This window comes from Nomia melanderi, chromosome 2 (assembly GCF_051020985.1).
Source record: "Nomia melanderi isolate GNS246 chromosome 2, iyNomMela1, whole genome shotgun sequence".
NCBI lineage: Eukaryota > Metazoa > Arthropoda > Insecta > Hymenoptera > Halictidae > Nomia > Nomia melanderi.
The window spans coordinates 21401182-21428191 of record NC_135000.1 but is presented as its reverse complement, the minus strand read 5'-3'; the positions used below and the strand labels follow the sequence as shown (position 1 = coordinate 21428191).

At 41.5% G+C, this 27010-nt stretch overlaps 1 protein-coding gene across 7 annotated transcripts in view; it reads right to left on the bottom strand.

Moving 5' to 3' along the window:
- Positions 1-27010, bottom strand: part of KaiR1D (Kainate-type ionotropic glutamate receptor subunit 1D) — a 312990-nt gene that overhangs the window by 20563 nt on the left and 265417 nt on the right. For all 7 annotated transcript variants that reach the window (XR_012998106.1, XM_031971502.2, XM_076365256.1 and 4 more), the window contains exons 7-12: positions 25889-26056; positions 16420-16440; positions 12273-12425; positions 6639-6860; positions 1279-1570; positions 425-563 (exon numbers count right to left, since the gene is read on the bottom strand). Coding sequence is in view for 6 of the 7 variants with exons in the window: in XM_031971502.2 (XP_031827362.1) it covers positions 425-563; positions 1279-1570; positions 6639-6860; positions 12273-12425; positions 16420-16440; positions 25889-26056 (995 nt within the window). In the remaining variant the exon portion in view is untranslated. The remainder of the gene's footprint in view (positions 1-424; positions 564-1278; positions 1571-6638; positions 6861-12272; positions 12426-16419; positions 16441-25888; positions 26057-27010) is intronic.

Genomic DNA, 27010 nt, shown 5'->3' with positions numbered 1-27010 from the left:
CAAAAACAGTTATAATGCATTTTTATGTTTAATCTGTCTGTGAATCGGTGATGTTTAGGCAGATTAGATATATTTACACGAAATTCGTATTTAAATATTTCGTAGCATCTCCAAAACTGTAGGAGCTGCTCAGCTGGCTACCTTAAGACGACTCCCTCTTTAGCTATTATTAAGTATATATATATACACACACATTATCAAGCTGTCATCATTTTACTTTCAATGGGAAAGACAGGGTTCGCTCGTTAAGTTAATTTAGCATTTCCATTCGTGGCTCCGTGACGCACGAGAAACTTGTTGAATTTTTAAAACGATAAGTACTTTCTCGCCGTGGAAACTTGTTCCTATCGAATCATTCGGATACGTGGCGTGGTCGGTGCTGTACAGTACTTTTATCGAAGCTTGGGAAGGTAGATTCACTTGCCTGGCGAGTATGAAGAGTAGCACGGAGACGCCCAGATAAGCTGTCGCCATATAAATCCAAACGTCGAGGCTCAGGGGGCTCAGGAAGGAGAACAGATTCGGCGGTTGCTTTATAGGCTTACGGTACAGTATACTGATACCTGAAAGAGTCAATTTTTTTTATATAACATATCGAACTCCCCGCGGAAACCTAAAATATTTACGTCGTCTTTTATGTCGCCAGCAGATATCTAGATAAAAGTATTTCTCTTAAATCGGCAAATTTTCCAATAAAAGGGATTTTACCAAAGCCCTCAATTTTCCTTCATATTAAATAACATATCTTATCACTGTAAATATTAAAACCAATAAAACTACCAACTCAATCATGCATCATAGTTATCATCCTCTCATTGAGAAAAACATGATACTGTTAAAGAAGCAATATTCATTCAAACATTTACTTCTTCGAAACGAACATTTTTCCCTCAAGAAATATCTAGTCGCCAAAAATACATTTCAAATTCCAATTTTAGAACAGAAACAAAAAGTTCCAATTCAACTGCAAGTTTACAAAATAAATCTACAAAACGCCTTGATTGCGTTGAAAATGACTCGACCTGCTTCGCGGAAGAGGAATCCACGCAGGAATATTTCTCGAAACAAACACGATCCTCCCTAACCATAAATTTTCCTCGCTTCAATTTCCATCTTCCAAGAAGCCTGGCGATGTGTTGCGCACAGGATTTCCCGCGTGAATTCTTTTTCCATTTTCCGAAATCAAGGGAAATGGCTGGCGAGGTTGTGATTAAATCAATCTTCGCGGCCAATGATCGCGGCCGAAGCGTACAGCCCTTAATTAAACGGATCCCTCACCGAGATTCATGAACGGCATGGTGAAGTCGACAGCCTGCTCCCGATCGTACGTGATGGTGAGATCGGCGATCGCTAGGTCCGCTTTCTGATCGAGCAATTCTTTCATCATGCCGTCCCACTCTTTGGTCTGCTTGTTGTAAGAGCCGTAACGACCGTCGGTCACCAGCCGGAATGTGTAATTGAAGCCGAGGATCTTCGATATCTCGTATATCAGGTCGACGCTGTACCCCTCGAACTGCGCGTTTCCGGTAAGCTTCTCGCTCGAGTCCTTCCTCATGCAGTACGGCGCGCTCTGTAAGGTAATGAGCTTGACGTCACGAGTCGGATGTCGCGACCCCACTGTGCCTGTGTGTTGCACCGAGCACAGCGCTTTAAACTGGCTGTATTAGTATTCTCGGGACCACGATGAGAGATAGGTATTAACCGATGGCTTGTGTTAACACTGAAACCACCGGATGGGTAGAATTGAACCACTTCAGAATTGTTTTGCAGGTATTTAAATTATGAAGGCGTCTCTGCTAAAGATTTTTCATTAAAGTGTATTTGAACGGATACGAGACTAGGAGACCTTTCGAACTTTGAAGAACGTATTGTTATAACTTTTATAACAAATTGGAAACGAGTGATTGTAATTGTTTAGTGACTTTAGTGTTAAGGGAGTCTAGAATATAATGGCGGATGTAAGTGTCGACGTGAGGACGGTGTGAAGAAAACGCGTATTTAGGAATAGTGGATGTGCTAATTTTTTTCGGCTGCGGGAGATTGAAATTAATGTTTGATCGAAATAAATATGACGACATAAAATTTATAATTAATATAGCAATTTATTGCTTGATTTCAAGGTGATTTATTGTATAGAGGGAATTTATTTACCGAGGTGTGCAGGTATAAGAAGGAATTATTTTATTTTGTTGTTTGTAGGAATTTTATTCGTGGATTTGGTAGAAAGTAATTATAAAATGATGGATTCTTGCAGAAATAGTACCATTTAGAAGTGGGAGAAAGAAAACAACCGTTCTAGTACTATCCATGTGGTCTTTTCATTTGCGACGAAAATAGTTGAGTTATAATGACCATATGTTCGTCGAGGTTTAATAACTTCTTAATTCCTTTTTTATGACGTCCCACTCTGTAGTTTATGAAACTGAAATAATATAGGAAATGTTATGTTTTCAGAGTCGTAAATCCATTTTTTACGGGAACCACATCAAGGAGGCCTGCGATTTTGTATACTCAAACGATTTAATGTTTATTTACTGTTCAAATAATTATTACCTAGATATCTCGCAGTGTGCAATGATAATTGAAATTAAATTAAGGAAACGTTTCAATCTATATTTATATAGATACTAACGTGCACGAAATATTCGTAAGAGATTCGCACACGCATCATTGCAAATAAAAACTCGTCGAAAGTTTCATTTTATACTAAACAAATTCTGCAACGAATTAAATAACCATTACCCTCAGCGCGAAAGGGCGACTACGATATTAACGGTCAAACTTGAACCATATCTTCCTAGCCCACTCAAAACTACACTAATCACAAGAGCACGCTTAATTTAACTTCCAAGAAGACATTAATGTTCTTTACAAGAAAAATATGGGAAGCAAAAGCACCGTAAGTTAAACCCTCAAGAAATTCATTATTAAAACCAATCAAACTTCCCACAGTGTCATCAATTCCCAAGAAAATTTCCGTCCAACAGAATCACACCCTAATTAAATAAAGTTGGGCGTTACGATGCCAAGAATATAATAGATTGCAAGTTCTTTGAAATAAAATAATCCAATAAATTTTAGGCTTTCCGATAAGCTTCCTCCTCCGCGATCGCGGAGCTTCCATTTACTCGAAATGCTTTACGATGCTCTTCTTTTATATCTTCAATCATATATGCTCGCTGGAGCATCGAATCAAGAGCAGATATTATGGCGGGCAGTTTTTAGTGCTTCACCCTGTAGGTACGTGCGCAGGTAGCACGTATGAAGGCCCCCAGCACCACGGGGTTTGAATACGTGCGGACGAAGGCGAATAGCTGGGTCAACGGTTGAACCAATGAGAACCGCTCGTACGGTTTCGCGCGCGCGCAAACTTGCAACGGCATATTCACTCCGACCGTTTCGGCAAATATGAAAATTCAGGAGTCCACGGCTCCTTTCGCGCTCCGACGCTGTTTAATTAATGCAACCGTGATTCGCGCTAGGCGCAAGAGGGAAATGAAATATGCATGCACGGCCGCGCGTGGCCGCGACTAAAGGGCTGCCGGCTCTTGTCTCGGCCCCGGACCTTCTTTCGGTGCTCATCGATGAGAAACGAGTACGCGATGGTGTGTAATATCGATGTTACGTACCTTTGAATAGAAAATGGGAAAACCGTGAGGAGAGCGGATGAAATTTCCCTCTCGATTTCAACTCCCTGACGTACGAACCAATTAATTCTGTGGGTCTTCTACGAGAACGAGCTCAAGTTTCTTAATAATTTGTACTGATGTGGTGTGTGCTATGTAGATTGCAAACGTACTGTGATGTTAGAGGAACTTAAATTGTAACAATCGCTTTTTGATATCATGTTTGTTCTATAATCTCTGAGTGGCTTCGTGGATGTATATTATCGGGTAAACTTATGAAATTTGGTTGTACAGTTAATGTATAGGTGGAATATTGTTATATGAAGTATCTGGGTTGAATTTTATACCCTTCGCATCGGATTAGTTTTATTTGAAGCTACGCAATTACTAGAATCGTTTGAAAAGATCGTACCTTTTTGTCTATAATTGAAAACCTGATATCGTTCTCTTTCAAAAAAGGAACGAGTTATTTAAACGAGAAAACTTAATGTTAATCCCTTGCACTCGACAAGTCTCACTATAAATATACATCGCGTTACAATGAAGCACCAACAATATTTGTTAAAGCTAATGCAGAAAAATCATTCAGAAATCGAGGAACAGAATTATTCTATTTCAACGTGGCATGCGTTGATCCATTAGACAGCGTCCAATATTAAATATCTAATTCCATCATTTTCCTGCATCAAATCAAGCAACGACTGAAAATCCCCCCTCGAGTGCAAAGGGCGAATACGTAAAAATACTTCAAACCCATGACAAAACCAAGAAATAAATTCACGAAATCTCGCGTATGATTCAAACGAATCCCTTACTTTATCCCCAAACACCTCCATCCCCATCCATAATCGATTCCTATCCAATTCTCGAACGAGCGTCAAAAACTACCGGGAACTCGTAACTCGTAAAGGGACTGTAAAAGTGTCTGGGTCTCCGTCGGGTCCCGTAATTGCCGAGCCGTCTAACGTTGGCAGTTAACCGAAGTCTCTATTACCGTGCGCGAACTTCGCGATTTTCGGCCGTCTAGGGTATCTAGCTGGTTCGAGGGCTCGTTGAACGACGGGAGATCCGATTAATATCACCGTAAATAGGGGACGTAACCGGGGGAACGTTCCGAAGAAGTCGAGGCATTAGATCGTTCAAGTTTCCGGCGCGTCGTCTGCTATGAGCACCCTTATCTCGAGCGCGCGCGCGAGACACGAGGAGCGAGACACTTCCACTCGTGAACTTTCGAGCCAGTTAATACATCCGCGAGTGCATTACTTGTCGCCGCAATTAGCGCGAGAATAAGTAACGCCGAGGCCGGCCTTGCCGTGAAAACTTCAATTAAATCGCGTGCAGCCAGGGTTTCCTTTCGCCGTTGGCTTTCTTCGGTCTCCCGCGGGAGGGCCGCGCAGGGGAGACCATGGAGGGGGAAAAAAGTCTAACGAGCTGGCGGAGGCTGCAAAAGGAAAAGGAAATAACTCGCTTCCGTTACGGCGTTCGTTCAACTCGGTTTCTGTTTCCTTTTCATTCCGGGAAAACAAACAGTCCGGGCTTTAACGATACGCGGATGATTTACCCGCCGGAAGACGCGAATATTAAAAAATCTTGAGGAGGATGCGGGGTGGTAAATAAACAGCGGTACGAGTTAAGGTGAACATTCGGATTCGCGGCGAGCGGAAGCGTTAAGTTGCCGGAATCGATCTGGATCTGAGGAGACGCGTGTTTTTTCGTCTAGCGAGCTGTGCGTAGGATCCTTTGGACGATGTTTAGGGTGACTTTGGTATTCGAGGGTTTCAGCATTTATTGTGTCGTGTACCTTGTTTTCCACCGACTATGTTCGGTAGTTAAACTAGTACTTCGCACGCCGAATTAACTTTGTGCGAATTTTTAGGTTTGTGAAGTGGACTGTATTTACTTGTGAAAATCAGTGTAGTGACTCGAAATATGTTCGATGTTCTCTATTTGCTTGGTTGACTATTTGTTTCCAACTATGATTCTCGACTCGCTATTCTCGACTCGCTATTCTCGACTCCCTGGGCCTCCCAGAATCGTCTTCGACGACACCTCCGCAATGTCGTCTTCGCGGGGGTGAAGACGTTCTGGTTGGCCCTTTTCGATCTGAAATGGTTGTGGAAGGGAGACACAGTCCCTTCCCTTCTAGTCTTCCTAGTTGCTAAAGTTAATAACTAATTCGTCCCGTTTGCAATCGCCGACCGTGGCAGGTAAAAAGCAAGAAACGCTTGGCCTTAGAAACACATGCTAACGGACGGGCAAGAGAGTTAAAAATACTGGTGACTGGACACCAGATGTAAACAATAGGCAAAGAAAATCTACAGCAATAATCGCGGGCCTTATGGGTTCAGGGATTTATGGCTGCCACGGTCCCTTCTCGTAATACCGTAAAGACGATTGCAAGTTGTGAACGGGACGAAGGCTCCTATTATTTCGAAAAAACTACCAAATGTACAATAAGCCGTAGCAAACATAAAAGGTGTATACAAACTAAAAAGTACGATGGTTCTAAGGGGTCGGAGGAAACGTTAAGGCTGTAAGTGGCCTTAACATATTGTTTGTTTGTGAAGTTACTTAAAGTTTCAATACTATGTGATAATATGTACTGTGAAATCTGATTATGTGGATTCTGTATTGAGTATTTGAGGTGTGATTGATTTGTTCTGGTAATCTGCAGTCGGTTCGTAAATATTCGGACTTCGGAATTAGTTGGTTCATTTGAATGTGTGTGGAATACCGTTATTTCGAGTACCTGGGGAATTACTGGAAAAGGTATGCTAATATCAGACAGTGAAGTAGCATGGATTGTTTATCTTGAGTTTAATGATGGTATTATTACGAAAACAGCTGGAATTCAGTATTACCTACTTATAGTCAAAATAATCCAGTGAATAATAGTTATCGGTTCATAGTAACAGCTGTGGAATAAAATTTGAATTTAATTTAGTCTTATTTTTGTCTTCTACTACTTTATCAAGAGTTTCTTAAAACAATATTATTCGTGTACACACTAACCAGTATGGTTGTTACGATGAAAGTCTTGTTTTGCAGATTCTCTACAATTTGAGTGTATTCCTCCTTGTAACTTCTCGTGAAGTTGATCCCCTTCGTGCTGTTCCAGGTTCCTATTTTCTTCAGTCCTTCCTTGTTGTTCAGTTCGATGATATCTAAGATGAAGTCCGAGCGGAAACCCTGGTGATCGAACTTGATGATGCCTGTGAGCCCCGTCATTTCAACCTGAGAACGAACATCGTACAAGCATGAAAATACAAACTACATTCAAAAGTCTTCAATAAAGATCTTCGTATTCCAACAACCTTCTCGAACATATAAAAGAAATTTACTCTTAAATCTCAATTTTTATAAATCAGTCCACAAATTCTATACATATACCCTTAGTCAACAATTAATCGAGACAGCGACAACCTCTATCAAAGCTAAACCAGAATTTTTCCTTCACGAGATAAAGAAATTTGTTTAATTTGACAAAGATATACTAAACGTGACGTCGGTTATACAGAAAACTAATCATAAATTTCCTAGCTAACGAATCCTACGTCCATTTCCTTTCTATCGAATTCCAATAACTGCGATCGTTCTCGAGATACAAACGAAAGTTCATTACTTTTCGGCCTGGCCTCGCAGTTCGGCCGCGCGTGAACGCCACCGTCGCTACCCTAATTGCGCGGATGGGGGGAGCGTAATTGGATGTCTCCGTTGCGCGAAACGCTCGGGTGCGGGCAAAAAGCTCGCGCAACCGATGCGACAATGTTCCCGGGGCTGTTAGCGATAGCCATCTTCCAGCCAGTTACACCGTTCCCGTATCTCCGCGAGCAGAAACCAACGAGACAAGGTTTATCTGTTCGTTGCGCAGGGGTCGTCCGAGGGTGGCCGGCCGAGCGGAAATTAATTTCGCGGAATTATGGGCATCGATTGGCCGACACGGGCAACGTAATAAGCTATTATAACGATATGCTTAATCTGACTGTTCGTATTCCCCGACGTTCGGCCGTGCTTATTAACGAGCGCCACGAGTGCTGCCATGTGCAACGCACCGAGAGCATCCCTGGCAACGATGACGGACGACGCAGTAAACTGTGCAGGCCGTTGAAGGCGGCGCGGCTCAGTGCGACGCGCGCTTCTATGTTCCGCCGATTGTTCTGACCAAACAATGGAAAGTTACTCCCAGGGTTAAACGAACCCGTCCCGTGCCGCCGGTTGACAAATTATAGCTACCGTGGTTTTGCGAGGCGCGGGCGTTCTCGCCGGCACGCTGCGCTAGTCCCCTGTCGTCGAACTAACCGGCAAAGCGGAAATCGAGCGTGTCGACGCGATGCTGGCGAGCTGATCGCGTGGATCCGGGCAAATAGATAAATTTGTCGGGATCCGCTGGTAGTTGCGTTGGCTTTTGTTTGACGGAGTTTATATTCACGTCTTTTGCGTCGGTTGTTTTGAAGCACATGGATCTCGTGATTCCGAGCGACGACCTGGTTGAGTCAGGAGGTCGTTAATGTTTCACGCGGACGCTCGAAGTGTCGGGGTTCTCTTATGTAGTGTGTGTAGTTTGTAATTATTTAAACGTGTACCTTGGTTTCAGTATTTGCCACTACTACAGGTTGTTGGTAAGTATCTGAGGGTAAATATTCACCGATGAAGGAATTGTTTGCTGATCAAAAGATGAAGTTCGAAGGTAATAATTAAGAATTAATCTATTTGTCAATCTAGACCATTTCGGAGACTATATTTGATTTTTCACTTTTGATAATTAATGCAAGTTGATAGTTGATGATATTAGATCTAATAAGAAGATCAATGCATGTCTTAGGAGCACGTTTGAAAGTGTATAAATATTGATAAATAGAAACTTGAGTGGTCCCATGCGTCGCACGTGAAATCGTCAAGAATGGCCGACCTCGAAAGATTAATACTACCTCAACAACTTCACCTACACAAAATGAAAGTTAAAAAACAGTGAATTCGCACGAAATATTCATAGATAAATTGTGTAAAACGTAGTTTAACTTTCATAGGGATGTAAAGCTAACCAAAGAAAAAGTTTCATAAAAGCTGCAAATAAAATCTCACTCCAACCTGTGAAATCCGATTACTAAGAGTGCCGAGTGCGCGAAACCGAAAAACTCTATCCCAAAATTCACGCAAAAGAAAGTTCCGTGACAAAACATTACTCGAAACAGGGTGACTCGAAAGCGTTGTGTCGACGCCGATCGCAAGCGCTAGCGCGTCCAACGGAAACAACGAGCAAAAAAAGGGAAGAATAAATAAAAGGATCAACCAACGGAATACAAATGAAGCAGGCGATATCGTGGCAAATAACAACGTAAACAGACGCGATGCGTACGGGGAAAATCCGGTTACGTCAAAAATCAGTCGGCGCCGATAACGAGATACGGCAGCGATAACTATTTTTTTCGTCAGCCGTATTTTCCTTCTTTTTTTTTTTAATATTTGTCCGTGCTAACGATGTGCCGAGCGTTATTATCGATCAAACGATAGAGAACCGGTTGCGAGATTTCGGCACGCGCTTGCGCGCGAGTGCCTGCTCGCTCGTTTGCTCGCTCGCCGTCGTAATAATAATGTTTGCCGGCTATAGTATGCATATACGAGAAAAATGGCTTTCGGATTGCGACGGGTCAACGACGCCTTCAATTTTGCTAATTACGTCGCGTAACCGAGAACAGGGACGAAGGTGGGGAGGGTTGGAACATCGGCCGGCGCAATTTGTCGCCGAAAATTCGGTCGACGCATCAAAGCTGACCCAGTAATTATGCCGGTAATGGCCGGGCTCGCCAATTTTCTCGCGCCGGTTGCCGTTTGACGGGCGACGCGCGCCGCGACGAATTTATCGCGGTATCGGCCCGAAGCGCGCCGGTTACATGACAATTCCCGTCGACCCGGGAACCCGCCGAAATATTTTTCCGCTCGGCGGGCCCGAAATTTTCCCGAGAATTTTCGAAAATTACGTTGCACACAGCGGTGCCTTCCGACGAGAAGTCGGTCAATTTTCGAAGTATGTTGCAACAGTTTTGTGATGTAATCATATTTACTGCATACACTTCGGTGCATCTAATATCGCTTAAAATTTTTAAATATATAGACTGGTTATTGAAATATAGACCGTCGACGTTGGCGAAACTTCAAGTTTCTTGATGTCTCGAAAATTAGAGGCCCTTTAATGTGTCAAGGAAAATTTCTTTTTTCTCTCAGTTTAAAGTGCTAATGAGGAGTATATATAGTTTATTCCATTAAATCATATTAACGATATCTCTGGCACTAGCAAGTTAATATATTTGTAACAATTGAATATCAAAGAAGGAAATTGATCTAATCGTTAATACAACCTTACTTAACACTATTTTCGAAATTCTAACTTGACAAACCTTCGATTCAGAGTGCTTAGTTGAATGATTTTGTTAAAACTAAAAAAATCGTTCCAAAAATATTTCCAAATTAACTCTATATCAGTGATGTTAGATGCGCCATTTTGTATTTTGCATTTCCGAGAAAATATTCAGATTTAGCAACTCGGAAGACCGATTTTTATGAAAATCCTATGAAATTATGAATTTTGGCCAGCTTTTCATCAAAAGAGACCACTGTACGTCGTCGCGCGTCGTTGTAAACCGACCGGAACCGCGTGCGAACGAATCGGTCGCGGCGATCGTGTTCCGCCCAGATGAATTCGGCCGCGCCGGGCGGCTAGCATAATCGGTGTGCCGTTCGTGACTCATTGATTAGTACCAGTCACCAGGAATATCACGTGTAATTACGCCGAGCATGTCGACCAGCAAACATGCAGTTCATATTGCGTCCGCGGCTTGTTTCGGACGGCCACGGCGACGATTACTTGAACGTTTCAAGTCGCCCTCGCGCGGAAGCTACCGAATCGTGTACTAACGGTTGATTGTGACAGCGAAGGATATTGGCCTGCGACCCGTGCTAGTTCGTTTTACCACTTCGATGATCGATCGCGCGAGAAACACGTGTATCTTTAGTATTCTCCATGTTTTTATTGTACGATAATTATTGGGCTGTGGATTTTAATTCGTGTATAGGAAATTCGAATGCGACAAATTTTGCGAAATGCACTTTATACGAAAGAATGTATAAAATATCTCGAGTATAGTGCTGTTTCGTAATATTTGTTACGGAAAGCTATTTCCTGTTGTAGTTTTATTTTTCTAATTATTTCCTGAAATAGTTGAATTTATATAAGGATCTGCAGTCTAATCATTATTATTCGCAATATACTTGAAAAACGTATTGTAACTTCAACAGGTGTTTTTATATTATTTTTCAATCTGGTTCGCTTGATTGTTAATCTATTTAGTTCATCGGAACATTCGTTTTGTCAATAGAACTTTCTATCAATAATAAATCCAATCCTAATCATAACTATCATTGGTAATCGCTTAGCAAGTGGCATCGAGATAACGATTTCAAAATATATTGCACATATTTTAATAAAGATCCTTTTCCCGAGTATTTAATTGATGAATATTTTTAATTGTCTTAATTCGAATCAATTTTTTCGAAACATCGATTACGGATTAGCGGAAGGTGGTGGTATTGCACCAAAGGCAGCCAGCGATGAAAATTTAAATGCTTTCCAATACCGCGGCACGATATCGTGGTTTCAAGAGTGCTTTCACAAAGCTCTCCGGGACCAAGCGGAAAAATGGCCGCCGGTTCGAAAACTACGATGTTAATCTGATAACTTAATTTTCCACTTCCCATCGCAACGGTTCTCTTTTTTCCGTTCGGCAATCACGTTACAGACCGTTTTGTCCTGTCGGAACGACGAGGCTGCGATGTCATCGTCACGCAAACATCGTTTCCCGATCATCCGCATCGTTTCCAATTGCAGCGTCCCAAACGACATTGCGATGGAATTAAGGGTCTGACAGAATTAGTTTCTTTTGTCCGTGGCTCAGTAGACTCCGCGTTTCCACGTCGCTCTTGGAAAACGATTTTTCAAATGATTTCAATCGGCTTCGCTGCATTACTGATCGGAGAACAATTCGCCGGACTTCACGGGGGAATACAATCTGAGGAAATTAGATGATCTCTTCTCGAGCAGGAAAAACGTTGTTACGTGTAGAATTACAGCCTCTATGAAGCGCACGTTACTTTCCGATTTCTACTTCAGCACTTTTCCCAAAATTATACAATTACTAAACATTTCATATCCTCGAAGTAAATCAAATAAACAGATTTCCCTGTTTTGAGAATATAAAACAAAATAACCAATAACAAATTCATTAAGAATATTAAAATACTTGCTTCGCCAAAGTGTTCAACTCCAATTTCACTCCAAAACAAAAAGCACAATAGTTTCATAAAACTATTACCTAATAAAGAACCAACCGAGTATTTCCTCGCGAGAATCTCGAAACATTCGAAAAACAAAATAAGTCACTTCAACAAATGAGCAACAACACGATCCACGCTAAGGTCCTATGCACACGAGCGAATGTGCGATTTTGAGGAAACAAAGACACAAAATTCTCTTATCCTTTTTTAAGACGGAAACACTTTGTTTCTCTGTTACTCCAGAACGATCGCTGTGGCAAATACAGCGAAATCGCGTCACTCGTGTTCGTAGGATTTAAAACAAACGGAAATACTCACGATTTTCATATAATTGATCAGCGAGTACCCGTGAGGCCACGTGTCGGTGGACTCGCAGGAGAGTGGGTTGATGTCGATCTGCTGCGAGGTGTCGAGGTCGTGGAGCGCTTTGGCGAACAAGTGTACGGCGTCGTACATCAGCGACGTCTCAGTCTGAAATTACGTACAAAAGGAGGATGCAGTGCGAACGATAATCGTGTGTACTGTCTTTAACACGTTTACTGCCACGAAAAACATCAGCGTTTTACGTGTCACTTATCCTTTCTATAGCGAAGGTACAAACCAAGGACTGTTAATTCTTTGATATGAAAATCCTTATATTACCCTTATTGTACAGTTATTTACGAAATCAATTACCTTTCAAGTAATAATTATTTTCTTGTAATTTGAAAGCTCCGGTCATCGGTGACCATCGTGGCAGTCAAAGTGTTAAACAACGTCTGTTTATGTGTCCAACGAACTGAAGGTGTGAGTGCAGCAAGGGGACACGGTTTCGATCGTTTATTGGCTGATCCCCGTGAACGAAGATCACAAATGAAACAGAATACGACCAAGTGAGATATAAATAAGGAATCGACGCCAATATTCATTCCCTACCGCTGTATCTCACTTTGTCGTATTCTGTTTCATTTGAAATCTTCGTTACGATCTTCGTTGCGATTTGTTTCATTTGCGACGAACAGAAGTAACGAAGGTCGCAAATGAAACAGAATACGACAAATCGAGATACAACGATAGGAAATGCGTACGTTAGTTCCATCGACCATCCAGCTAAAAGTGTAGAGGGCCAAGGGGACTCTTCCAAGGGGGCCAATGGTCATTGACGCGCTGCAATAACAAAGGACGGAAGCGAGCGAATGCGACAGAGTAAGACGGTACTATAGAGAATTTTGTTTTTTATCGTTGTCTCGCTTCATCGCATTCGATCTCGCTTGCATCCTTTGTTATTGCCGTGCGCCAATAATGACTGTGCGTCAGAAGCTGAGGGGATTTGAGTATCGCGAGAAAAAAGTCTCCTTGCCTTTGTACTCTTTCAGCTTGTTGATGGAGCTGACGTGGGGGACGTATAGAATTTGTGTCTCACTTCGTCGTATTCTGTTTCATTTGCGACCTTATTTACGCGACTCAGCCAATAACAAAGACGTTCAACGCGAGTAGTGGTGTCCCCTTGCCGCACTTGCCCCTTCAGTTCGTTGGGCATGTGAGCAGACGTCGTCAGAGGAGAGTAGTTACATAACCTAGAAACGTGGAGGGATGGGGCGCAGTAAGGCATACAAATTCACGACAAATTCGCGCAACGACCGGCGCCGATGTAAATCAGCTCACGAGCGCGTTTAAAGCGAATCGATTCGAGCGAGAATTCGCCTGTTACTGCGCGGGATTGCCGTTTATGAACGGGCCGGGCGGGGAACGATGGTATTCTAGCTCGTAAAAAGGAATCCGTATCGCGGCGTGTGATCGAACGATTTCGCCGATCCCGGCGCGCGCTCGCGCGAAATATTCCAGGGGTAAAAGCGAATCGGCGCGCGCCTCCGCGATTCCACGGCGAATCGACGCAAAGTGCTGCCGGCTGTGGACAAAACTCGAAAATTTGACTACTCGCATAATGCCAATTGAAGGTTACCAATCTGTTGCTGAGCAGTCTTTGCTGCAAAATGATATTCATTTCAAAAATTAATGAACAACCACTGTTTAGGACGCTCAAAGAATGCCCTATAGATATTCTGGGGTTACCACGTATTCATACACTATTTGTATCTAGTGTTCATTGTTAAATGTATTCATACAAACTTTCAACAGTGGAAAATATTCTCCGCATCATGCAGATCTGATTTCACATAATTTCGTAAAAATAAATTCTGCTTCTCTAGTTATATAACATTGGAATCGAAACGGAAAATAATCATTGTCATTTAAAAAACGTCATATCCCTGTAATATAAAGAAAATGTAACTACCACATGTTTGGCTATGTATCTTACAACTTTTATCAGAAGCATTTTCTTGTATCACTCATACTTTTGAAGTTATTAAGTTTTGTCCAGAAAACCGCCGTTTGGCCGCACTGTGCGACGCCGCCGTGTATATTTCGCGCGCAAATTCGACCGGACAAAACCGTCCGGCGCGGCGTCTCGCGTGTGCACAGAGCTGGACTGCCGCGGTCCTCCATTCCGGTCAACCAATATCCTTACAGAGATTTTTACGACGGCCGGTTCTATCGCAGCTATTTACCCCGAAAAAGCAATCGAGTTTCTGACTCGCGATCACATTGCCGCGCGGGATTGCTAGTCCAATTCCCCGTCCCGCGAAATTAAAAGACCTAGTTAATCCGCCGAAGCTGTTCGCAGACTTTCCACGGGAACCGTTTGTATTCAAGCGGCAGACTCTTTCCAGCGGTCCGCAGTTTTATGCCATTTTAATTCCGCTCTTCGAGAGGGATTGCCGTGATTCGACGGGAAATTATTGTCCACCGGGAATACGCGTGAGACGATCTTGATAGCGAGTTATTCTTTTAGACGGAAGATCGGAGTTGGAGTGAACCACTTAACACTGTGCTCGGATAATTTTGAAATTACCCATTCGTCGGATATTCCTTTTTCTTGGTGTAATTTGTATTAGTTCAAAGGTGTTTAGTTTTACGAGCGATACTGATTTTAATCATTTTTTCTCGTAGAACAATATTCTTCTGTTTTGAATGATCTATATTTAGAATAGGTGTGGAGTACAATGAACGTAGATTCGTAGATATTGTAACTTCAATGAATTCGGCTGCAAACAGATTTTAATACAAGGATTAAAAGAGTATCAAAACTACTTTGAAAGTTATGGAAGATTATTCATGTTAAGAAGAAATATGAATATCTATTTTAATTCGATCCAACGGATATAATTAAGCAGGAAACTTGTATAAGGGATTAGTTTTGCAAATTTCTCTAGTGAAACCTATTATTAATAATCTAGTAATCAGTTCGCGTTTCACATTTTTGAAAATGAGTATTACATGAAAAAGACATGATTATTTCACGCGAAAGGGCTGCCGTCCAGATTAATTTCGAAAAAAGCGCACGCGTTCGTTTCTCGAATAACCGATTTTCGGTGCCCTTTCAAATTTCGAATATTAAACCGATAAACTTCAGTTCCGCGGGGTTTTCGACCGCGCCGCCGCTCTTACGCGGACGATTTTATGTCATCCTATTAACTGCATTCAGGCTGAACACTAGCCGGAAACACGCGGCGGTCCTCGCATTGTGTAATATCGCGCGGGCGTGACTTTTCGCGTTCGCGTGTACTACCTACACGCTCGCGCGGTTTTCACGGCCGAGCTGTTTGACATCTGCGATCAGACCACGATAATAATAATTCAACCGTAATGGACTGCTTCGGAAAAGACACTCCGCGTTACATTTATCTGCTCATTAATCGTAGATGTTGCGTTGACGTGCTTTACAGATACGATCTCAACGCGGCTAGCTGTAATGTGAGAGTAACTTTTATTTTAAAAGAATAACGAACAGTTTGATAAACTGCATCAACATTGAAAAATGCAAATGGAAAATATTTTTCACCGCCGATCGAATGTTTGGAAGCGTTTCGCTGGAAAATTGCGTTGCAAATGCAAATGCGCTTGTCACGTTGATAAATTCATGTAACTGAAATTAATCGTGCAGGTTTATAAAAGGGTTGGATGAAACGTTTCTTATAAATTACGATGTTATTTATAAATGATCGACCACATTTGTTTATGATCGTTTTAATGACGAAGTATCTTAAATTTTTCAAACGATATTTATCTATACGATTTATAATAATAATTCTTCGATGCTTGTATTCGAGATCAATTTCCGTAACAGAAAGTTTTCAAAAGAATGATAAAAGTATTTAAATTAAATTTGCAGAATATTTTCCATCGTTTCATTCGTGTTCCCAAACCAACGAAATTGATTGTGAGCAGGATAAATAAAACGAACACTGTTTTCATTCCGTCTACCGTCCGAATCATGAAGACATTTTCGAAGCATTGTAATTGCATAAACATAAATAATCGATCGTTATTGTGGGAATGATTCAATATTAATATGTATATCTGGAGTTTACAGTCAGTAACGCGGGGATCGCGATCCACAATGAAAATTTGCGAGACCGCTTACCTTTATGCAGGTGAGGTTGTTCTGCTCCGCGTGCGCATGAAACAAACAATATTCATTATTCGAAAAACAAGAAATTTTATTCATACATGTAAACAACATGCAGCTGTAAATAAAATTGTATAAAGTGTCGCCGATAGTAGATCGCAATATACAGGTAAATCTTGCGTAGGAGAAATTTGAAATTATGTAAAGCTTGTTACATACATTTCGTTATTCTGAAACTGAAAATAAATATTAAAACGAATTTTATAACTTATCCTGCATGTTTTATAACATGAATCCGTCGAACAAAAGAGTAAATACGGTTTCAAGGATTAATGCAAACGTTGAACCACCTGATAGAAGAAAATTGGGGTAATTCCCTTTTGTGCAGCGATGATTCCGTTCAAATATCGAATATCGCGGATTTCTTTGTAACGACATCACCGGCACGACCGAAAAGGCACGTTATCCCGTCGACGAAAGAAATTCGCGGAACTCCCCGCGAGCGAATTCAATTTCACGAAATACAAAGTGCTCGGGGATCAACGGTGGATCGCAAGAACGACGAAACTTTCTCGAATCGGCTTGTAAAAGGGTCGACGGGATTAACTCGTTCGAGTTCTGTCTGTCTTTGCAACCGGCGTCGAAAACAACGATAAAAGCTGTACGGTTATTATGAAATTCCATTGAAGGAAATTTCGCCCGGTGGCTTCGTCAGGACTCGACTTCCATTTTGACTCTCTCATGAGAACGCTCGGAATTTGCTGTTCCTCGAGCAGCCATGTTTCCCTCTGATAAATATTCAGCGAACGAGACGCCTATTTGGAACGCTTCTTTTTATCGATAGCACGGCTTAGAAAGGAGCATTTCCTTTTTTTAGAAAATCAATTCATCTTTTAACTTCGTTTTAAACCATTTGCCGGATAAGATTCTGTCCGCATCCTCGTTAAGATTCATCAACCGTAGCGCAACGGACTTTGAGGTTATGTTCAACGAGAAAATAGAAGTCTGCGATAAGACAGTCCCAATCAGCAAGTTAATTTTACACCCGGGAAATGGCAGTCAAAGATTGTTACTCGTCTTGTTTCTTCCTTTCAATCGATGTTCATTGGTATTCCAGTAAACTCGAAGCAATCAGCATATCTCCGTTTACAGAAAATGGCGCCCGTTCGATGCCGAGTATTTTAAGAATGCGAAACAAACTATAAATATTCACAATCTACTAAAAGCAGAAACTATAATCGTTTAAAAATCTCTTCATCAATCACATTCACACATAAGACAATACTAAACCCTATTTCAAACAAAGCTTTCGTACGCCCCTAAGTAACAATGTTTAAAACTCGAAGTTCGAATCCTCTCGCGATGTCTCGAAAACTAAGGCAGTTGCCTATTAGACCCAGGATAAATCAAAATCATGTGGGAAAGTGTCACCAGCGACATTTCGTGGCACCGTATTACCATGACTGTCACTCGAGCGTCACTTTTCTTCAGTGTACGCCAAGATCTGGCCTCGTAAGGTTCCAGTGTCTCCAGGCGGTCTGAGATCGGCGTCACGTACCATCATTTACTCACATCCGCTCAATTTTCCCGCATCCGTGTGTACATGTATTTACATACTCGTCGCCGGTCGCCTATCCGGGGATCTGCGCGGAATTTCTAATGCAGGCGCGCGCGCGGAAGAGCCTCGAACGGAGCGGCAGCCGTGCTGGTTCCGTCGGCGATCCCGTGCCCGTCGGCTAACGACTTTCTGTTACGTGTAATTGCGCTGAGTTACGGGTACAATAAACGCGATTCCGTATTCGTCGAACAACCCGGCTCTCGCGTCCTTCGCCCCCGGTCGCTTTTGTGCCCGCCCTCGGCGACATTTCAGCGAATCTTTCGTTCCCGCGCTCGCTCGCCCGCCGGAATTAAAGCGGTCCTTTTTTGCGCCGGGCGGATTCTTTCTACCGGTCGCGCGATGGGAATCGAGCGGGACCCAGGCCATGCTTCGCGGGAGTAAATCGGGTTAGTCGGGGAACCGAGAGAATACAAATTTTCGCAGCGGCTCCCTTTTTAATTTTCGGCGCGAATTTCTTTGACGGCGCGCGGATCCCCTCTTGAGTGCCCGTTCCATCGGCGAGAACGCTGGGAACTTTGGGAGAGAAACGATAATCTTATTTAGATTAGTGCTGGAGAAATTGCTTCCAGCTGCTTTCCTCTAATTTTTTTTTTTTGTTACCTTGTTAGGCTAATTAAGACGCTCCTGAATTTACGTGTTTTCGCGATCGGGAATTTGGGGAAGTGTTAGAGTGTCTGGTTTATTGTTGCTTGTAAATTATTCGCGCTGTTGTTTCATTATAGGAAGTCTTTGAGAAAGGTTCTTGTGGGAAATCCTATTGGGTTTCTCGAATAAATTATACTATGAACTGAAAAGATACATTTTTATATAAGAATAAATTATTCTTTGAATTTGTAGATTACAAAGTAACCGAAAAATTGAAAGATGCGAGCTGAAATTCCATTAAAGTTGAATCAAAACTATTTGATATTGCCTCCAAGAAAACTCACTTCGTCTGTTATCTTTTTAAATACATTGGAAACCAAAATGAAAACTATAATCAAATAGTAAAATTCCTTTAAGGAATTGTTACATCTGGTAATTTAATAGCAGAAAGTGTATACCGCGGATGCAATAATCGAAGCAGCATTGAGCCCGCTGAAAATATTCCAAGCTGTTGGTCTTTAAATAACCGGAGGCCTCGCGAGGGGCCGATAGAAACGCAGAAAATAAGATCAGGTTCACCTGTGAAAACGCAAACAATTGAACGAGATCAGCGGCGAGAGGTTAAATAATGGATGCCGGGGTTGGTGGAAGGCACCCCGGGGCATCCTAACGTTGCCGAGCTTTATATCTTTTTACCCTCGGTCTTTCTAGCTTTCCTATACCTCCATTCATTTCTTTTCTCGAAGAGGCACGCTTGTTTGATCCCTGACCCGTTCATAACGCGGAGGAAACGACTCCACGAAAGCCCAACCCTTCCCGCGATAGATGCGCTCCAGGATGCACTTTTCGCCGGGACTTCGTTAAATTCGGTTTCACCTGCCTGGCCCGTAAGGACCGAAATTTTCCCCGAACAAATGGCCCTTTAAAGACCACGTATTCTCTGCCTACAGTCACGTGCCGCTCTGTAATGAGAATTCGAGAGTAGGATCGATTGAATCGTTAAAAACGATTTGCTTCTTTGCTAGAGGCACTTTAGACAATGAATTTCAATATTGTACGATAACATGATTATATTATAAGTTTCTTATTCATCTTTAATGTTAATATATCGTAATCAAGACGGATGAATTTTGAAATTTTATAAAAATTTGATCATTCAATGAAAAATTTACTAACTTTTTGCGAATAGAAATCTATTCAGATTTGCCAACCACAATTCTCGTTTTTTCTCAGGTTAAGAAAGACACCTCAGCAGGATTGTGTCGAACGCAATCGATCCTTCGCACGCAGAAAACCGCGGGAGGAAGTTTACTGTCACGACGGTTCAAACATTCCACTGTTTCTAACAGTCGATGACTTCGATGCGAATGAGGAGATGGAAACGGACAGTGAATTCGTGCTGGTGCTGTTTGAGGAAATTCGCTCGACATGATGTCCGGAAATGAAGGGCAAGGAAAGTCGGACAGAGATGAAAACGGAACAATGAAAGTTAGATGGTACGTCGAATGGTAACGTGTCGGGTCTGAGGGAAAGTAATTTACGACTGATATTTAATCAATTAATATTATATCATGAAGTATTGTACAGTGTTATATCAGAACTATATAAACTGTAGATGTTTGTTAGAGTTTAACTTATCCATATATTAGTTAAGACTTCTATTACGACGAAAATAAGATGACAATTTCTTGTGCAGTCCATTGAAAAATATTTACATTATGTTCCTTGCATATTTATATATAATATAAATGCCAAATATACTCATTTATAAGGTAACTTTAAATCCGGGGCGTTTCGAGTTCATTCTTACAGATATTTAAAAACAGAGACGAAGTTATTTTTAAATTCCGTATGAAATAAACTAATATATAAACTAATTAAAAAAGTTGAAATGTGGGAAAAGAAGATTTTTCTGATCATTCCTAATAATTTCCGAGACTTCAAACTTCGTTGAAACATTTCACGGTGTTTGATCGATGTTAGAAATGAACACCACAAGACGCTCAATTTATCAACTCGCAACTAATAATATCAAGACGAGGCATTACGGGGGATCCATCAGATTCCCCGATACTTGACCGTACCACGTGGAGTTTCAGCAAAAAGTTGGGATGCTGGGAAAGTTTTGCGCGAACATACGAGCCAGTCGATGCAATTTAGCCTTTTTAAGAGCCGAAACCTGGCGTCGGGTGCGGCAGATGTTACTCCCTGCGAGATGACCGAGTCTCCATATTCGCTGTTCAACTTTTCCGCGGTTGATACTGTGCCAGATGCGCGCAATGATATAATCTGCTTTGGTGATGTCGGCTCGTAGCCCGTTCGAAGAACTACCAATTAGGCGGCCCGTTTCCCTTGAGCACGACATTATTCTATAAACTTCTTTGGATCCTAGTGGAACATCGATGAAGGTGCTACGGAAACTAGGCCATAGAAGAACTTGGCAGAAAAAGGCATGCAAAAGAACGAAGAACGAATAATGCAATAATGGCACATTGATTCGCGCATTTAATGCTGAATTATTCAAATATTTAATGAATAAAGATTATTAGTGTCAATTTAAAAGTATTCTAATTTTTATAAAAGTTAGACGTCATATTTTTGTTATATTTGTATATTTGTAATATTTGTGTATGAATTTTATAATGTGACGTTTACATAATTGTATAAGTATACTTCAAATCACTGCGTAATGAATTTTAAGAGTACTAGATTATATTTTTAGAGATCCTTTTGCCTTGTTTTTATTCACCTTTGATCACTTATTTTCTATAATTTCCATGCTTGTTTATCATATTATATTATTGCTTCGTAAAACAAATTCCACGCAGTAAGAGTTACTCTGTAAACCATTAAATTACTTAGAGGAACGTTTCGAAATTAAAGTTAATTTTCTTTAAGAAACTTTAAGTATAACAGTAAGCGTTAAACAGCGTACATAAGGTGACAGTGTAATGAAGAAACATCTGATACCTATCCGAAGAAGTTTCCAAGTCGCTGTACAGAATCCATTTTTAAGGGAGCGTGAGATTGTTCCGGAATTATTTAGAAGTTTACTATGCAAGTTTCTGTAACTTAATGATGTCGAATGCTGGGAAGTTCCGTAATAATCCGTTCCGGCATAATAAGATTAGCCCTGCAGCTTTCTTAACCGGTTGAGTCGATCGGTGTTCGAAGCATCTGCGTCTCTACCAAGAATTCGAGCAACCTGAAAATTGTATTTAACCTTCTACCGCTGCGAGGCGGATTAAAAGTGGCCCGATAGAAGTTTCTTCGTTGATCTAATTGGCTCGTAGCTGCCGTACGAAGGAAGCAGAAATTCCTTTCGCATTGTTCGATACGTTTTCCTTTTCTCAGGCGCAGATAAACTAAATGCGCTTCTTAGTCCCGTTCTACCAAGTTCCTCCGCTCACATTTCTCGATATCAAAAATAAAAAAAGGAAACTTCAGCAGAAGCTTCTGTGTTAACACTCGTCAACGTTGATCCGGCTGGAAGGACCAAATGTTAACGCAATCTAACTGTCACGAGCATTTTTGAGTATATGCTGAATTTTTCTCGAAGGATCACCCAATCTTGGGACTAACAGTTCTAACGTCTGATTGACTGAATGATGTACCTCCCCGAATGGAGGTTTTCTGAAGTGTTTCTAATTTGTTCCTGAATGAACGTGTTCCTGATTGAACGTGTTCTTGTTTCTAATTCTCAACTGATTCTGATTCTGGTTTATTTCTAAACTGTATTCCAACTGTACTGACGCTGTTTCTGTTCCGATTCTACAACTCTGACCGATTCTCAAATCTCTGAAGGATTTTTATAATCCTCCTGGGCCCACTCCCTCCCTCTCGATGTAAGAAGGAGGGTCCCACGGGCGGTTTTTCCATCCCTTCCTAAGTATGATAGCCACTCCTGTATCATCCCCTTCCACCGCGCCCGTAGCGCGGTACTTCCGTGGAGCGGGGGTGACGGAGTTGGTTGCTCCGCTGGACGAATATTTGGCAACGTTAGAGAAATTCCATTAGGTCAAGATCCTTGAGGACACTTTTTCCTGAAATTCTAACGGACCCTCTGGAACACGACTTTACGATACCTGGGCTAAAGTGAAAAAATAGACAATGGTTGATCTCTAATCTGAACCCTTATGTGCCGCATATTGGCTGCACGTCGACCTGCTAAAGTACCGAACGGAAAGCTAACGGTTATGAACGTAAAATTATCCCCTTGTTGTTCTATTTATAAAGAGACTGTTATTCCAATTCGTCCATCGATTTTTCTCCTCCGCTTTTGAAAATTTGTGTTTTCAATCGCAGAATAATTCGATTGATCGCTCCAGCAATTTTCACTGTAACATTTCGACGTATAAAGCAGGTAGACGGAACGCAAATATCTAATGGACGCAGGAGCGCGTGTATCTCGTGTATTTACACGCGGAAGGTGCGCGCACATACATAATAGATAGGTACTCGCACACACACGTTCCCGTATTCTGTAATGTGATGTTATTTCGTTAGCGGGTTTAATGCGACTGATGTGAGCGGCGAACACGCAGAGGAAGTGGGTAAATTGCACGGGTAACTTCCGCGACGAAATTCCCTCGATCAATCGAACAGCGCGCCGAAATTGGCTACGAATTTCGTTTGTCTATGAAAATAACAAGAACGCGATAACTGTTCGAACGAGTCTCTATTCGGGGCTGCAAAATAATTCATTCGCCCGAATGTTTCGACGCGAACCCTGCGAACACGAACGTGACCAAAATATGTCTGCGGAATTATTAAATTTTGTCGATGATAGTGGAATTTATTTCACGCGATAGTATCATCGCATTCATACGCTACTGCCTTTGTTTCTTTCAATTTCAAAAAAATAATATCTTCGAACACGATTGAACGATTCGGCAAAAATTCGGAATTCATCATAATATGTTTCGTTGTAGAAGGAATGTCAAAAACACTGGGAACTATTGAAAATATTTTCTTAATTCCTTTACGGTAAGCTAACCAAAAACGATTAAACGAAGTGTCAACTTTTTCACTTCAGACCAAAGTTGCAAGGTATAGAGCTAGACATAGAGTGGTAATATTTTTGTTTACATTATGAGGATATTATGAAGTTTTTTCAATAACAATGGATATTTTACGTTTCGATTCCAATGTTATAGAAATAGAGAAACGGAATTTATTTACACATTTTTATTTTATAATAGGGAATACTCAGCAACGTATTAGCAACCTTCAATTTTCGATATCTGAATAATCGAATTTTCGGGTTTTGTCGACAGGCGGCCGTACTACGCGCCGAGAGAGTCAACTATCAAATAAACCGTATACTCGTAAACATTATTCTCAATCATTCAAACGTGCTCCATCATTAATTTGTCAAAAGAACCTCGGACTTCCCGGTTCATCACATGGAATAGTTCGAAACAGTGAGTTTTATGTGTTTCCTATAATAATAACCAGCACGGTCCCACTCCCCCGCTTTTGGAAGCGATTCGACTCGATCAAAATAAAAATGCAGATTGATCGTGCACAGCGGGGAGATAGTCCGTCATACCGGCATTAAGTTTTCACAAACAGGAGGGTCTTTCGCGGCCGGCGGCCGAGAAGTTCGGCCCGACAGCATCCGGCGCGAGTTTCGCGCGCCTTTGTGGTATTTGCATTCTTATGAGATTCAGGCACGTGCTACGGGAAATTGAATTTCCCGCGACGTCATTCAACTTTTGAATAGCTAATACCCAATTATTACGTCCGACAGGCTTACGTTCAACGAACGGTGCGGTCGTGTCGCGGCCGTCACGCCGGAGATCGATGGTGAAACTGTCAAGGTTGCGTTGCTCGAAGAATGCGAAATTAGAACGTTATTAAGACAGGCGATGTGGTTTTAAGCGACGCGCGACGCCCCGTTGGTATTAGGTTGCGCGTCGCGGAACAATCTTCGCGCCATTTGCATGCATACGGGCCGATCCGATGAGTTCGTACGCTCGTTCACTGGGAAAATTACATCGCGCCGCTGCAGCACCGCCTGTGCTACTGTTAAAATCCCTTTCGCCGGAGTCTACGATCCGCCAATAATTAAGTTCGCACGTGTGCACGGCGAAACTCTCACTCGCTGTATCGGCTCCGGGCCGACTACCTGCGAGCTGATAGTGCACAGGAGAAACGTACGCTCTAGGCGCTCGGTTTTGAGATTTTTGTTATTGCTCGAAACGTGTCATAAAAAATTCGAATGAAACGGAATACGGTATGGTGAGATGTTTGATATTGACGTGTGTAGTGTTTCTCTATCGTTATATGTGGACTACGGATTTTTATACGTTTATGGGAAAGTTGAAAGTGCTATGTTGTATAGAATGCATGCGATATGAAGCTAGTTAATGAAAAGTGCTTTTTACAGTATTTCTTAGGGGAAATTATTGTCTGAATAGTATTCTGTTTAGGAAACTGGTATTGTCTTTGGTGAATTTCTGGAAAACGAGAGTCATGTATTACGAGTATCATCGTACGTTATGATCTTCAATGGAAAACAGGATGTACAAGGTATAATTAGCTATCGGGATAAACATTAATTTTTGTTCGCCGCTCTTGTGAAAGTGAGGAAAAGGAATTGTGATTTGCTGCATTTAATATCGCTCTCTAATTTTATATGGACCACATCATGCAATTTCGATTCCATCAAAATCCCTGCCGCCACACCCGAAAAGTAATCTATTTGATCTGGGGTGACCCGAGAACAGAAAACAAAGGGATGAAATTAATATTCGCGCTCGCGTGCACATTTGATATTAAATATCCATTAAACTACTGACCCGAAACAGCTACTGTTATACTCGCTGATACAGTTTCACACGCACCGTACGCACGATAAAAAACGATTTATATTATAAAGATCAACGATCAATTATTTCTACAATGAAAAACAAAACAATAAATAGTAAGAGGTATTTAATTATCAAACACTGCCGATTAAACAATCCCGAAGGTTTATACAATATTTGATACGCACGAATGTACGATGTACAGTGAAATGGCAAATTAATATCCCCTTTATCTTTTTACTTTTTAATCAATTCACCTTGGACGAGTCCAATAAATTTATCTTCCAATTTGATTTTGGCGAAATTGCTTGTGGAAGTTTGTACAAACACTCCCACAGTAATAGTAACATTTATCACGTACTCTCTCTTTATCATACTGCTTCCTGACTTTCTATGGAAATTTTGATATCGGCACGTGTTCTGAATAATTAAACTTTGTGATAACACTGAATGGCAAATTTTGTCATACCTTGTTCGAGCTTTGTCCCATATCGAGCTCCCGATTATAACGTTTCTCGCCGTAGATCCAATCTTGCACGACCTTCTGAATTTCTGGCTTCTCCGGGTCCACTAATCGAAAGGCAGTGATATTGGTCCCGCCGTGCTTGAATTCCTCCAGGTCGACGCTGTGCAGGTCCTGTAAGGAATTCGGATCACTTTATGAATCTCCCGAACGGGGTTTACATCTTTTTGCATGCTATCCACTCGAGAATTTTATTATTCGTAATCTAGAAACGTTTAATATCAACCCCGTGCAATTCCCATATGAATCGCGAGATTTGTAGAACGTCCTGCATGAACGGAAAACTTGTCGCGCAGCTAATATATTGAATAATTCTCATCTGCAGTCGAGAGCAGCAAAATTCTAGACTTCGGAGGTCATTCATTAACTGTGAATAGGGAATTATTGAAATTAATATTAATCTGAATATTGTAAAAATTGCGAGCATACAAAATAGAACAATAAGTATAATTAATAAAAATAACAGCTACACTACAGTTTTATGAAATCCATCTGAAAATTGATAGTTTCAAATTATACTGCTGAAATGATCTGATTAATACTCGTTTTACCAACAAAGTAGAAAAACTTCAGTAATATAAGTTTTAATAAAATTCTCGGACAGTACTTAGCGTGCCTACATCCTGTAACGGTGAACTTTTCAAATTCGAGAAGGCTGTTTACATAAACTTTCGCTTGGTTCCAGCAGAATCAATTTCGTCGAGGAAATCCATCTGTTATCGTTACGCGCACCACGTCAGGACGATCTATACCAGGGCATTTAATTTAATCGCCCCCTGCCCGCATAGTCTAATCCCATGTTGTCCGAGCTTCACCCGCGAGTAAATCGGGCTTCTCCCACTATAACTCTGTTGTCAAGGAAACCAAGATGCTAAGCAGACGCGATCTACGTCGTCGAACGTGAGGATCTGAATCCTCCATTTTGTGTTGTCGTCGCCGACCTTTCGGGGTGGTCAGTAGAATTCGAACTATCCAAACTGTTCGACGTTTCCGAACTTTAAATGGTACCAAATGTTCCTATTTATTCGAATATTACTCAATCCTAAGACTATCTCTGTTGAATAAACT